At 45.3% G+C, this 14,256-nt stretch overlaps 1 protein-coding gene across 1 annotated transcript in view; it reads right to left on the bottom strand.

The window, feature by feature from the left end:
• Positions 1 to 14,256, bottom strand: part of FLT1 (fms related receptor tyrosine kinase 1) — a 116,950-nt gene that overhangs the window by 10,718 nt on the left and 91,976 nt on the right. Inside the window, exons 19-29 of the mRNA XM_021541982.4 lie at positions 13,344 to 13,457; positions 12,476 to 12,564; positions 10,574 to 10,727; positions 10,059 to 10,156; positions 9,410 to 9,532; positions 8,208 to 8,319; positions 6,533 to 6,632; positions 5,118 to 5,223; positions 4,894 to 5,024; positions 4,420 to 4,504; positions 3,489 to 3,580 (exon numbers count right to left, since the gene is read on the bottom strand). Of these exons, the coding sequence (XP_021397657.3) occupies positions 3,489 to 3,580; positions 4,420 to 4,504; positions 4,894 to 5,024; positions 5,118 to 5,223; positions 6,533 to 6,632; positions 8,208 to 8,319; positions 9,410 to 9,532; positions 10,059 to 10,156; positions 10,574 to 10,727; positions 12,476 to 12,564; positions 13,344 to 13,457 (1,204 nt within the window). The remainder of the gene's footprint in view (positions 1 to 3,488; positions 3,581 to 4,419; positions 4,505 to 4,893; positions 5,025 to 5,117; positions 5,224 to 6,532; positions 6,633 to 8,207; positions 8,320 to 9,409; positions 9,533 to 10,058; positions 10,157 to 10,573; positions 10,728 to 12,475; positions 12,565 to 13,343; positions 13,458 to 14,256) is intronic.

Raw genomic sequence — 14,256 nt, 5'->3', positions numbered from 1 at the left:
CCTGCAGAGTTTTCCTTTAGAAACATGGGTTGGAGGAGGAATTTCACCACCATATGAAACCCCAGAGCAAGGCCGGGGTTCTCACATCCCTTAAAAGGACCAGTTATCCTGTAGGCTGCCTTTTATAAGATGGCCTTTATTAAGAGGGGTTTCATGTCTTCTGGACAAAACCACTTTTAAAGGCATTGTTTTCCTTACGGCACTTTCTCACCAGTATTCAGCGATCACAGTACTTAAAAGGGCTCTTTCAGTAATGAAGAAGATTAGGGCAAAGAGAATTTTTGCACCATGGAACTTGGATACCAAAGATTTATCTGTAGGCAAAGGACAAGCCAGAGCATTTTTCCATCACTGTTTACATCTGAAATCCTAAAGTAAACAAAATCCTAAAGTTGGACCACAGTGTCTAAAATTAGATTTCTTCCCCTGTGTTTTTATAAGTTCATGGACAATCCACTCCTCTCCATTTATAAGGTCAGAAACATTGGCAGCCCTAGTCTTGAATGTCTTTAAGACATTCAAAGCATCTGTTGAGGCTTGCAGAGCCTTGTGGACTATCTTCTTGCCAATCTAGGAATGTAAATTGGAAACCGCATTTAGTTGGTCTTTAATTGGGATTGTTCATTGGAGGAAATGGCTGCTGGTTTCTTGCCTTCTTCAGGACCAAAGTGAGGTTAGAGGCTGGCTGCAGCTTTCGAGATGCTTGTTCCAGCTCACAGGAGGTGAAATTCTTACTGTTTTTTCTGGCTTTATAATTTACACTGACTCAAGTGTTTGCCTCAGCCCAAGGATTTTGGCTTACTTGGGTAGGGCTTTTTCACCACTACTGAAAAGCTAGAAAAGAGTTGCACTTGGGATCCTTTCTACCTGTGAAGGAGCACAGCTCAGAAAACTGCCCCGAGACCTTTCTGCTGGGGTCTTTTACCTGAGGCTTTATATTAGGAAAAACCTACTTCTCTTCCTGCTATTCAGAATATAATTTTTCATCTCAGTGGCATTAGCAAGTCCAAGACACGTTGCAACTATTTGTGTTTCATGCTCCTGGCCACCACCTGGGCCTAAGGAGCTCACCAGGGTTTGGGCTGATGCTCTTTCCTATAGTGAAACCAAGGGTGAGCTTTGGCATTAGTGCCTTTCCCTAGGCAGGAGAAGTGGAAGCCCAAGAGGAGGTGCCTCTCCAGGGTCAGTGGGGTACCCCTGCACTCTCAGGTTGGCTCCATGCTCTGCTCTACCCTGGGCCTGGCTCGCGGTTTGGTCACACTGAGGAAGCACTGCTGCACATGCTGGCTCTCTCCTGCAGTCAAATGATCAGTTTCCCCTGAAACAAACCCTTGGAGAGCTTCTGGAGACAGGCAGGGTGCTCTGGGTTTGGCTCCTTCCACACTATGCAGTTTTTCAGCTCTTCCCAGTCTGAATCTTCCAGTGTTTTGTTACAGCAAAGGGATCTAACTGTAGGTAAGCTGCTGTCAAAGGGAGGTGAAACCCTTCCTCAGCCTGGTGCTGGCACCAGCAGCCCTGACTGTGAGCTGCTGCTGCTCACTCAGAAACTGTTCTGACAATCTGGCAACCTGAATAAGCTCCCTGCAAGAAAAGCCAAACTGAAATGTCAGCACAAGAGTGAGCACAGGAGCACAGAGCAGAATGCCTGCAATGCGAGGGAAGAAGCAGGACTGTATATCTGCTTAAATCAGTTTCCATGTCTCAAACCCCTCCAGGCTCCACCTTGCTCAGTACAAATTTTAGGGTTATTTACTGTTCCAATTAATTTTAAGTAAAGGATGCTTAGCTAAGATGCTACCACTTTTAGGAATGTGTGCAGACTGAAGGGTCACTGCTGGCATTCACATCCATGAGTGCGTTTTGGCACAGCGCTACAGTACCACTTGTTTAGCTTGCAGGCCAGATGACCTTGTATGATCTCAGTCAACCACTCTGTTTTCCCAAGGATCTACCTTCTAGCAGCCACTGTTCAGATCAATTATTTTTCTTATCCAAGCATTCTTTTTCCTTCTGCATTTGATAATGCCCCTTAAAGCATTTCTGGAGGAATGCTTGAGACACCCTCCATGCATTCTGTGCCATGCAAAGAAAAAGGTATTTCATAAATTTTGTCTGGGGAGGTTGCCTAGTTGTCTCTGTGGCTGACAGCAGCCTTCAGAAATACACAGAGAAAAAAAAATGAGTTAAACCACTTCTAGGGATCACTATATCCTTTGGAACCCTGTAATATCCACATATACTCCAAGCTCTCTAGTTCCTGGCTCCTCCAAAGACAGGATGCCACAACAGAGTGGCATAAAGTACCATAAAACTGCTCAGGAGTGTATTTTCTGCAAGGTCGAGGCAGGAGAAAGGGTTTCCCAGCATTTGTTTGGAGTGTCTTGCATTGCCCTATCTTTGCCACGCATGAGCAGCTTTGCCACTGCAGGCTGCTGCCAGCAGCACGTTTACCCAGCCGTGCTTTCCAGCCCTGCGAGCGCGCGCGCTCTCCTACACGTATTTCTGTGCGTTCAACCAACGCCCTCTAAGTCGCTGGAATTTTTCGTGAAGCAAGGTCTCTGCCTTGACTGCACGTTTCAGCCAGCTCTGATTGTTCTTTGAGACAATGCTACACCTCCCAGCCTGCCCAACTGTAAGGCACTGACAAGTTTGGTGCTGGCAGGATGGCAGGCTGGCCTTGACCTCCTGCCAGCATGAGATGAACGATGGGCTGGGTCTGGGCAGTCTCCGGGCTGGCTGAGAGCAGTGAGCTGAAAGCAGGACACTGCCAGCTTTGCAGCGGCTGGGAACTGATACAGCGCCGGCACTGAGAAAATAAACACTTCCCATTTACAGAGAGTTCATGTCAGTGCAACTCATTTCTTAGAGCAGCCCTAGTTCCCTGCTTGGGCAGCTGTCAGGAATTAGGTGGAGGAAGATGGCCAATATATTCAAGTGCGTAAAGGCAGGAAGAGAAGTGAGGCCCTCACATCCATCTATTGTAAATTTGCCACTTTAGCATCCTGAGCCCATGGGTGTTAAATGGGCCGTGCTTAGCTGAGTCATGGAAAAGAAGGGCAAAAACAAGCACAGGGGGCCTTGTCCCAGCTGGGGTGCCCTTGGGACTTGCAGAAACAACTGCAAATCCTTCACAGCCACACGTTCCTCCTCCCCTATTATTAAGGGCTTGTTTCCTACGGTTACCTGCCTCCTACCTCAGTTCAGTGCTCTCTGACACTCTGGCATTAAATTGAGCATTAGGTGGATCAATAAGTGCTAATAAATCATATTGCTGATGTGCATCAAAAGGGTTGAGGGTTATTTGCTTCCTCAAAGATATAGGTGTGGAAGATGATTGACTGCTGATTAAACGAAGCAGGACACACCTCAGCAAGAGTGTTTGCAGGGACTGGGGCCACCTCAGCTACTTTCATAAGGCATGATTTAACACAGGACCTTGAATTCTCCTTTGCCATCTAAAATCTGAGAAGGGAATGTAAAATACAGACCCAAAGAGTGTCCGTTTCTGCTTGCTGCCTGTCCATGTGAAACGTTTCAGTTCTTCTGGAGCCAGCACCATCCCACTGTCTGCTTGACAATCCTTGAAGAAAAAAGAAAGATGCAGTCCTGTTAGGTGTTAACTGTATTTACAAAGGACTCAGTTCCTCTTTGGTCTGATTTCCAGCATCCTTCTGGTAATTGATACTGAGACAACTCTAGGAGGCAGCAGCTCTGTGCACAGCAGCGCACAGGTATTTAATGGTGGCTTTCCAAACCACCCGTGCGTTGGGGTGCAGCAGGCAGGTAATGTTAATGCAGATCCAGGGTGCTAGAAGCGAAGTGTCTACATGCAGTCTGAGGCTCTGGCCAGCCATCAGTTCAACCCTGTGAGGACCACTGTGCCTTTCCCACCTCCTGCTGCTTAATGCCTTCTACTGAGTCACTAAAAGCTTGCCCAGCCTCTTAGCGATGCCTGTCCCTGCCAGGATTGGGTGTGTGTCCCACTGTTAGACGTGGCTCCAGTTTGTCCATCTGTTAACAGGTCTTGTTCCTACCAAGAACCCTCGGATGGAAAAGGGACCCACAGTCCTCCTTTGTGCACTACTGTTCAGATGAAAATCAAGATTCAAGGGATTTTAAGTGTCTCTCTCACACTGGTGAGACTCAGGGGGGACTCTGGTAGCTATACCTTGCAGACCTACAGGAACTGCCACTTCTTGTCAGGAAAGGAGAGTTTGCAGCCCATGACATGGCCAGCAAGGATCTCTGACCCTAGTTTGTAGGTCAGTGGGATAACCTCTTGTTGCAAGCTAATCCTGGACCTTGTATCAGTTAGAGCTGACAAAGCAGTAACCCCCCCATCCTGATTATCCCTGTATAAACCTGTCACATAAATAAAAAGAAATACATGGCATATCATTTGGCCCAGGAGTCACTTACATTAAATACAAGTGTTTCCTTCATGGGAAGCTCTTCAAATGTCTTTATACGCTGGGGGGTGTTTATTTTGAAAGTGTTTACGTATCTGTCCAACAAGAGAAAGAGGACAATTTTTGGTGAGAGTGTGAAGTGCACAAGCAGGAAGTGTTGGGTATTTCTCTGTTTCTTTAGGCAGTTCCCAGCTATCTTTGTGGTAGGTTGTACAAAAGGGACTTTTTAACCAGACCCCATCCAAATCTCACTCCCCAGTCCCGGGGTACACACAGCTGTGACTCTCACAATGCTTGTGCCCTGTGACCTGCAGGCTCCTCTGGGCAGGGGCACTCCAAAAAGCCACAGCTGTGGGTGACTCAGCAACTGGGGGGACACTCAGGCTACTCGTGGGCTGTCTCTGAGTGTTTTCTCCCACCCAGGGCTATGCAGCGATCTACCACCCCCAACAAACAGACACAGTCTTAATCTTGCTGATCTCACCTGACATTTTCGGTGCTTCCACAACTTGAGCTTGTAACAGGAAAATTTTCATTGCACAAAGGATCAGATGCAGGGGGAGACCCACTTTCTGTTGTAAATATTGTGCTGAGTGGTATGTAGTCTTTACCTTCCTAAATGTAAACAAGAAATAAAAGCCTTATTCCTGGGTCCATGTGGCCAGTTGCCCCTGCCTTGGTGACAGCATGCAGTTGTGACATGAATACCTGCTGGACATTTGCTTGCAGCAGGTCGCCCAGCTTTTTCACCAGCTCGGAGAACCGTGGCCTGTCGTTGGGATTGCTCTGCCAGCAGTCCAGCATGATTTGGTAACTGTGAGGACAACAGCAAAGTGAGCACACTGGTACCACAGTGTAACCTACAGCTCTGTTTGATCCAAGGCAGCACAGTCTTTGACATTTTGTCATTGATAGACAGACATAGGTAGGTAACTCCTCAACCTGCTTGGTTTTACAAAGATTCTCTCTAACACCATTGAGCCCTCTTCCTAAAAGTAAAGCAATAAACTTTCCACAAAAAAAGAAAACCTTCCTGCACATCAAAAGGATAATTAAGGCAACCAGTCATACTTCCTTTTTTTCATTCCTAATTAAGCATTAGACCTTTGTATTAAACATCTATTAACTGGCAATGTTTAGGTTAAAGTATCCTAAAGGCATCCTAAGATGACTTATATGGATGTGTCACTTCCTTGTATTGGTTGAGCCGAGCTTTCCTTCCTGCAATAAAATATGTGGAAGAGACAAAAAAAAAGCTCTTATCTACTGTCACTAGGATAATAAAATTAGTCAATGGGCAATACTTCCAGATAGGCATGGCTGGCTTGCATCCTTTTCTTCTGCTAGAACTATTTTTTTGTAACTGTTGCTATTTAGAGTCATGACATAGCACTCGGGAGGCCACCAAGACACCCGCACGTACTTGATTTTGCCTCCAGAGATAAAATACCCTGGACATGTTCATGGTCCTCAATGATTTCTGTCACAGGGTGAATGTTCAGTGTGCTGAATGTGCCTCCCCAGGCAAGGTGCTCTGTCCTGACCCACCTTGGTCTCCAAAAAAAGGTGCTGGCCATACAGTAGCAGCTTGAGACCACCTGAAGGCAGGGGAGCAGGGAGTGATGGCTGACGTGGCAGTAAGGACTCAGACAACCCGGGCGGGGTGGCTGTGGGTCCCCATCACCTTCCTCTGCCATCAGACAGGGTGTACAGGAAAGGGTGGGCCCTCATTACCCGAGTGATTGCGAGGAAGCCTCCACTGTCACTTCCTAAGTCAAGATGATGTTAATAATGTCACATTTCTCCAGCACTTATCACTCTGCATGTCAGTAAATATTAAACCTAGCAAGGAATGAATGACCTTCCTCCTCCTCCTCCTCCTCCTCCTTGCTCAGCTTCCCTCAGAGCACAGCTCTGGTGATGCACTGGGCTCAGGTCCTTGTTGCCCCCTACCCTCTGGGAGAGTCAGGGGCCAGGATGGGGCGTGCACAAGAAGATACCGATGGAGGATTGGATTGTATTTCCTTAGGCTGGCACAGGGTACTTTTAGAGGCTGGAACATCCTCTGCAGGGCAGCCCAGGAGAGTGGGCAGTGGTACACAAGGCAAGCAAAGGCATCTTACATCTCCGCAGTCGCTTGCTCTGGGGCTCGCATTCTTGTGCCTTCCTTCAGCCTGCTGCAGAAATCCTCGTCTATTTGGACTCCGGGGTAAGGAGAGGCACCTGGAAGTGACATTGAGAGAATAGATACATGCCTTGGGTACCTGTGACCTTGCTGTGACCCTATGCATCTCCCTCAATTGCTTGGGGTGTGCATCATCAGGTTGCAGAGCTGGGGGTCAGGGGGTGCCCCCTGCAGGGTCTGGCCCTGCTGGCTGCCACAGGCAGGGAATTGCTGCTTTTTGTGCTCCAAGCCCCAGTCCTTGGAGGGGGGTGTAAGATCAAGGCCACAGCTACTGGTGGTGCTTTCCTGGCCTGAATAGAAAAAATGCACATGAATTTCATTCTAACACTATCCCTTGAAAAGCCAATTTGGACTACTCCAAATTCTAGTGAGCACAATATTAACAAACCTCAAATGCCCAAAATCACCTTGAAAAAATTGAAATAATTGTTTTAAATGAGGTCACAGTACATTTGCATTGTTTTTCTATTTTCTGTATTTTTCAGATGCAGCCTGATTGTATTGTTGGTCCTTTTTTTTTTTTTTTTTCTGTAGACAAAAAAAAGTCTGGAAAAGGGAAAACGAAAGGGGGAAAAAAAGGACCTTTCATAGAGTCAGAGAGTCACTAGGTTCAAGGAGCTGGGGCTTTAAGAAAAAAATAGCAGGTATTATGAGGCTGACCATAAAATCACAAGAGTTGGCAGGCTGACCAACAACATGTATTTAAACTAATAAATGATTGATTGTCCTGAGAATTGTATGGTATTGTTTCCTCTGCTGTTTGTCTCTTTTGTCAGCCTCTGTGTTGAACTCAATTAAGATTCTTCTATTCTGACAGTCATTGTTGTTCCCACTCAGTGTACATTTTGTATCCTGCCTTTTCCACATGAAAGAAAGGGGAAAAAAAGGCTTCACCAGGTTTTAATTTCAGATTGCATGCTCTAGTTCATCCTGTGGCATCAGTGCAGATGCTTTTTGCCTGCTGTGTCCAGTAGCCTGGGTAAGGGGGGTGCTGGTTCCCTCCTGGACTCAGGCTGGAAAGGGGGGTGACAGGATCTGAGACATGCAAACTGTGGGTTTGGCTTCCTTGCTCCCATAAGAGGAATAAGAAGCTTTTGAGAGAGCACTCAGCTTATGGCACTTGGTGTCTTGAATGCTGCCTGTGGCACAGGAGATGGTGCCTTGGTCCTGGGAAGCTGGTGACCCAGAATCACAGCTCTGTGTTATCCCACAGGGTCGCACATTCAATTAAAATGCTTTAAAAATTGCCTGATTTTCCTGGCTAGTGCCATCAGTCAGACAAAGCACTGTGACTGCTCTGGCTATGCTACCCTGTGTCCTCTGCCAAGGCTTTCTACAGGGAAAAGTGGGAAGCTTAGGTATTGCCCATGGCAGAAGCAGCTGGTAAAGTTCTCAGACAGCTGTGCTATCCTTTGAGGCTTTCAGCTTGGCAAATGAACTTCAACACTCTTAAAAGCACCAAAATTTCTAGTTCACAGGGGCATGATAATCCCTCTGCTTCTGATTTAGGTCTTTCTAAAACACCTGCCAAAAGATCATTGAAGGTAATGGATGTTTTTCCCAAGCTGCAGTACCTACTCCTGTCAAGCTCCTGGGGTGCAGAGTTAACATACCCAAGGAAAATATCTCCCACAGCAAGACCCCAAAGGACCACACGTCGCTTTTTGTATTGTAGATTTTATCAAATATGGATTCAGGAGCCATCCACTTGAGAGGAAGTCGAGCCTGGAGTAAAAGGGACAAATCTGACTATTATTTTCAAAGCCTGAAAGATTTTAATCATAGATGAATCAACTATATATTGTTATGTAAATAATTACCATTCAGGCAGGAACCTGTGGGATTTCCTTACAGGCAGTCAAGATAAACCCACCCTCATTCATACGCTTAATAAATTGTTGGAGTAAAAGGCTTTTTAAAAAAAAACACGTGGCACAAAACACATTGGAACATTGGAAACCTGTGACCAGGCCTTTTCTTTTCAGGGATGTGGGAGTGTGTAGGAGCAGAGGTCTCTTGCCAGCATCCTAGAGACAGGGCAGAAAGCCCTACATGCAAGCACCAATCATTCTGTAATGATATTGGAGATATTCTGGGGGAAATTTACAGAGCCAGAATTGCAGGAGCACATCAGCAACCCTTGAAACCCCCTCAGCACAGGTTGTTAGGGTCTCCTGCAGTACCAAAGCTATGTGAACATTTCCCAGATAATTTGCAGTGCTGTAGAGCCTGGAAGCTATTTACAAATGTGGGAATAGCTGGCAGGTGGGTGAGACCTCCAGAAGGAGACTTTCTGCATGATTGCAACGTCTACACCAAATTCCCATGGCATGGCTGGGTGCAAGCACAGTTTGCTGGCCCAGCCCTTCAGGGCAGGGCTGGCAGGGCAGTCACTGCTGCTCTCTGCAGCGGGGAAAAAAACAACAAATAGGTGCTGGAGGAGCAAGTCCTGCTCAGCTGCTCCACAAGGGTGCCACGAGCACTGGGGGGTACACACCTTCTTTTGGAGGGGCTGTTTTCCTTGAAGGAAGTCTACAGAGTAAGGGGGTTATGGTGAGCCAGCCAAGAAATGTCTAAAAAACGAAGTATTAACAGGGCAAAGCTGTGAAGCAGTTAGCATGTCTAAGCCTTATGGCTGAGGATTGAAATGCTTCCCAGACCCACAACACATCTGGACAGCTTATTGTCACATAAAAACCATGACAGATTTGAGTTCTTAAATTTGGGAAATGTGAATGTCTACAGAACGTTTTGGTGGACAGTTTGAAATGACATGTTATAAACATTTGAGTAAATAAACAGCATCTTGACTTACATCTCCTTTTCTCACATAATCAGGATTCTTATAAATATCTCTTGCGAGGCCAAAATCGCAGATCTTCACAACGTTGTTCTCAGATAAAAGGATGTTTCTGGCTGCCAGGTCACGATGAATGCACTATAATAAAACAGTTTCACAATCAAACTGCATTTCCTTATTCCTGCCCACAAATTTCCTGTCTCCCATATCCTTTTAAAATTTTATAATTATTATTGTTATTTTTATTATATGTAATTTTTTTAGAGACGTTGTCTGTAGTTTACATGAAGTTACTGTAAACAGCTGTAATTATTTTTTTAAAAATTAATAAGTCCAGAAAGTGACAAATTTGTAAGCCCTTTGACATTTGCAGGGCAAGAGCTGAATCATTTGGAGCTTCCTAATATATGTTGAAATTAAAGAAAACCTTACCACACCCAAAAGATCTTGCCCAAATGAATGAGCTTGACCCACTGCCTTCAGTCATGATCCTGTGTTTATGGACTATGGATACTTGGATAAACACAGTTATATTTATAATGCCAAGAGGAAAACGGCTCTTCCTTTGGGACCTCTCCCAAGGAAGGTGTCACTACAATGTAGACATGATTTCACCTCTGAGTCCTGTCCTTCGGCAGTGAAAAACCCTCAGTACAAAACTCACCTTTCTGGAGGAGAGGAACTCCATGCCTCTGGCCACCTGAAAGCTGTAAGAGATCAGATCCTCCATAGTGAGGGGTAACTTGTACAGGTCATCAGCATCTGCAGAGATGGAAAGCAGGGTTTGTAACAAAGATAGCTCACAGGCAATTGTTTTCCCCTTTTCTTACAGACCCCATTATTCCCATAAATTCAGTCTTTATGGAGGGGTATTTGAAGGTCAGCCCACTGTCACTGGAAACAAAAATAGTGCTTGCTTTACTCCCCATGCTTTGGACACTGCTGTGTTTTCCCCGAAGATAAGGAGCAGTCAGAACAAACAATCACACATTTTCCTGTCAGATTTAGTAACCCTGGAAATAATCTTTTTTTAAATCTTCTCCCCTCTGGACATGACCCTCTGAGCATCTCCCACGGATGTTTATTAGGGTGATAAATGAGGAAAAAAATTTCAGGGATTCACAGTATGTTGTAAAAATATCACAGTCCGTGTAGGAACAGGAAGGAATTAATACCTACCCTCCTCGTCCTCCTCCACATCACTCAGACTTTTATCTTCCTGGAACCCAGAGCTCGCAAAGCTCTCCCTGCTGGTGACACTGGCCAGCCTTTGTTTTTTGCTTTCCACTGACTCAACATCCTTTTTCACTGGCTCTCCCTGCAGAGAGGAGTCCTTCAGACAAAAAGAGAAGAGGTGCTACATCAGAGCAGTGGAGGGGGTGGGGAGGGACTGAGCTGGACTGACGATGCCTTTCTGCCAGGCTGGTGGTCCCTGTCATGTGTGGTCACATCTCTCATGGGCAGGGGTGTCCAGTGCCACTGTGGCATGCAGGTGCTGGTGGCAGGGCTGTGCTGCACCAAGTCATCATCCCCAGAGGGCAGAAATTTGGTGGCTTGGGAGCACCAGCACATGATTTTGGGGTAACCAGGGCAGTGGGCTATCTCTGCTGCAGTGAGAATTTGCAGGGTGTATGGATAGACCTGGCTGCTGGCTGTGCCTCAGCCTGAAATGAGACATCTGGAAGGGCGCATTTCTCTCCAGCAGACAGAGAAGGAGCATGAAGAAGTGGGTTGGGAAGGTTGTGCTCACAATGGAGGTATTCCAGGCCTCTCAGACCTTTGGTCCCAACCTGCTTAAGGCATCTGTCTCTATGTCCCTGCACACATGGCTTGTAAGCCCTTTCCATGAGGAGCAAGGACACTTGTGTTTGAAACAGCTGCTGTTGGAAGTGTTTGCCTCTCTTCAGTGCCTCAATCCAATGATTTCTTCTTATGGACCATCTTGTGATGGTTTAATGGAACACATGCAACACTGTTTGGAAAAAGCTCTCTCACTGCTACCTGTAGAGCAGCCTGGCTGCCTGGCCATAATCTTGCCCCCTCTTACTTTTTTTCTTGTCCTGCAACCATCTCTATTCCCTGTGCATGCTGATGCAGAGCCAAACTTCCACCTCCTTCCTGCCCAGGCAACCTTCCCAAGGGTGCTGGAGCACTGGATGTGGGAGCAGGGTTTGGGAATGACTCCACTCAGCATGGACCCTGCCCAGCCATGCTCTCTGCTGAGCATCCCACTATGTAGGAAGAGCCATTGCTGTGTCTCATGTGGAGTACAACATGGACAGCCTTGGGAACAGAGACTCAGCAAAGGCCGTTCAGAGGGGGATGTCCTCTTGGGGGGGCTCTCCCACAGAGCCCTCCCAAAAAAAAATCCCTGAGCTTTTGGCACAGCTGAGCAGAGATTTTGAGACCTGGTGTTCTGTATCCAGGCTCCTAAGTCTCATGTCAGAGCCCTGGATCATTTGGAGGATTTTTTCTGGAAAAATTGGAATTTTCTGGGGCATTTGGATTTAGGTTTATAATAAGAAACACATCATGAGTTTGATTCAGAGGGCTGTGGGGTGTGAGGACAAGACTCTAGTCTCTTTTCCTCTTGATAGCTCTTCTCCTCACACAATAATAAGATTACTTGTAAATCTCTGAATATTGGGCTCTCTTGGGACATGAGATTTAATTGTTATTATCTTGTTTGTGCTCCCAGTAGTACTGAAATAAGTGGGCAAAACCACTTCCTTTGTCTTTGCTGACCTCAAGCTCACCAGGAATGGGTTCATCAAAAGCAGGGCAAGAGCACATGGGGACACTTTGGATAGGATCCACTTTCCCTGGCTGTAGATGGCTCCAGCCAAATTAGTCACAGCAGGCTCCTTGCACAGTCAGGGAGGGAGAGGTGAATCCTTTCTTGGCACAACACATCCCACACCAAATATTAATATAGGTCAGGTGAACTTCATATTTCATCCAAAAGTAATTTCTCTCCTTTGGTAGAAGAGAGTGTGAGGAGACCAGTTCAGAGCTGACATCTACATTACCAACACTTACATCAGGTAAGATGAACCCTACCAGGACCATCTGCCTCCTCACCTTGTTAGAGCAGAAAAGATTCCTTTTGCTCTTCAGATAATCTGATAAATTCCCGTACTTGCAGTATTCAACAATCACCATCAGAGGCCCTGGGCAATTAAATTAAAAACAAACAAACAAACAAACAAACAAAAAACATTTTGAGCAGCATAAAGCAATAAAAAGTGGCATCAGTTCTGAGAACTGCCCATAGTTACATGCCCATGACAACAACTTGAGTCCAGAATAACTGGAACATGTCCTAAAGAACTAGAAGGCTGCTTGAAGGACACTGCACATAATCAAAACAATACTGCTTCTGGAAATTAGGGCAGGGCCTAATTTTGGAAAGCTGGGTCTTGAGTCTGGGTCCTGAGGGACACTCTCTTTCCTCTTTGGGCAGTTCAGACTGGAGTCTCACAGCCCACACACACTTGTTGAACTAAAATAGGTGACATATCTAAAACAAACAATTTCCCATACTGGTCTTTTGATTTTCTTAGTGTGGTATCATGGAGGATTTTACAACAGCTGCATTGTGATTCAGGGCCAGCAGCTGATATCCCTTTTTCCCAGCCTCTCCAGATCATGTTTAACTTGAGTTTGAGCAGTGGAGTGAAGGAGATAAAGGACAGCAAGTGGCATATTCCTAAGTTCACACTTCATCTATTAATACTAAAAGAGAGTTTAAAGAGTGGAAATGTTTAATCACTTCATTAAATGACTGAAAATCTCTTTTTCTTGTCCTCTTTTTTTTTTCCCACCAAGTACGGGATTAACTTGAATATAAAAGCTCCTAACATGGCCTCTAGATGAAAACAACATGGGTCACTGGCTGTTATTGGGAGATAATCCAAACCCATTTTCAGAGTGGTGCAGATTTTTTTACCTCCATTTTTTGTGCAAGCTCCCAGCAAATTAACAATGTTGAGATGATGACCAATGTGGATTAGGATTTTCAGCTCTGTCATCAGTGCTTTGTACTCACTTGCTGTGGCCCCTTCTGTAAATACAAAATAAAAAGTCAATGTGAAAAGGCAAAGTACTGGTCCTGCTGAGCTGTACCATTTCTCGTTACTTTCCACTGAAATAATCTCCATTACTGGATGTATTTATTGTATTGCTGTTCTCTCCCTATTCCTCCCTGCTCAGCATCCTCTTGGTTGCAATCAAACCCATAAAAAGAGTCAGGCTCAACTTCCTCCCAGTAGACTCCATCCTATTCAGAACTGAGATTTTTTTTTTTTTCATTAATAGTTCTGATGTTTCAGCCAAAAAAAAAAAAAAAAAGAAAGAAAGAACAAATAAAAAGGAATTTCAAGATGGTAATTAATTCTATCTAGAACTGGTTTCATCTGACCTGACTTCAGCTATCTAAGGGTTATATACTACCCGGAACTAATCAACATTTTAAGGGGTCAGTGGCAAGAGCAAAGTATTTCCAGAAGCTGCTGCAGCCATCAAGTTTAGCTATCTGTATAAGAGAAAGATGAACTATCCCTGGGTGATGCCTGCCTGGTTCTGTTCATTATGTAGGAAGCCTGGAGATAGATTAAGGAAGTAAATATGAATTGATTAAAGTGAAGTGACTGCATCTCACCCTTACCAGTCATGATCAATAATAATAGGAATGACGTAAGAAATCCCTCAAATAGATCCAAAACATTCTATTTAGTGTTGAGTGAAACTTCTCATTTCCCCTGAGCAATTTTTTTTTCCTGCAGGATTTGATTTTGTTAAGAAAACAAGAAAAAACCATATTGCTTTTTGTAGGCCCAAAAGGAATTTTTCAGTTTAGTGAC

This window comes from Lonchura striata, chromosome 1, assembly GCF_050655825.1.
Source record: "Lonchura striata isolate lonStrDom1 chromosome 1, ASM5065582v1, whole genome shotgun sequence".
NCBI lineage: Eukaryota > Metazoa > Chordata > Aves > Passeriformes > Estrildidae > Lonchura > Lonchura striata.
Note: the sequence above shows the minus strand (reverse complement) of the source record. Positions and strands in the feature narration are given on the sequence as shown.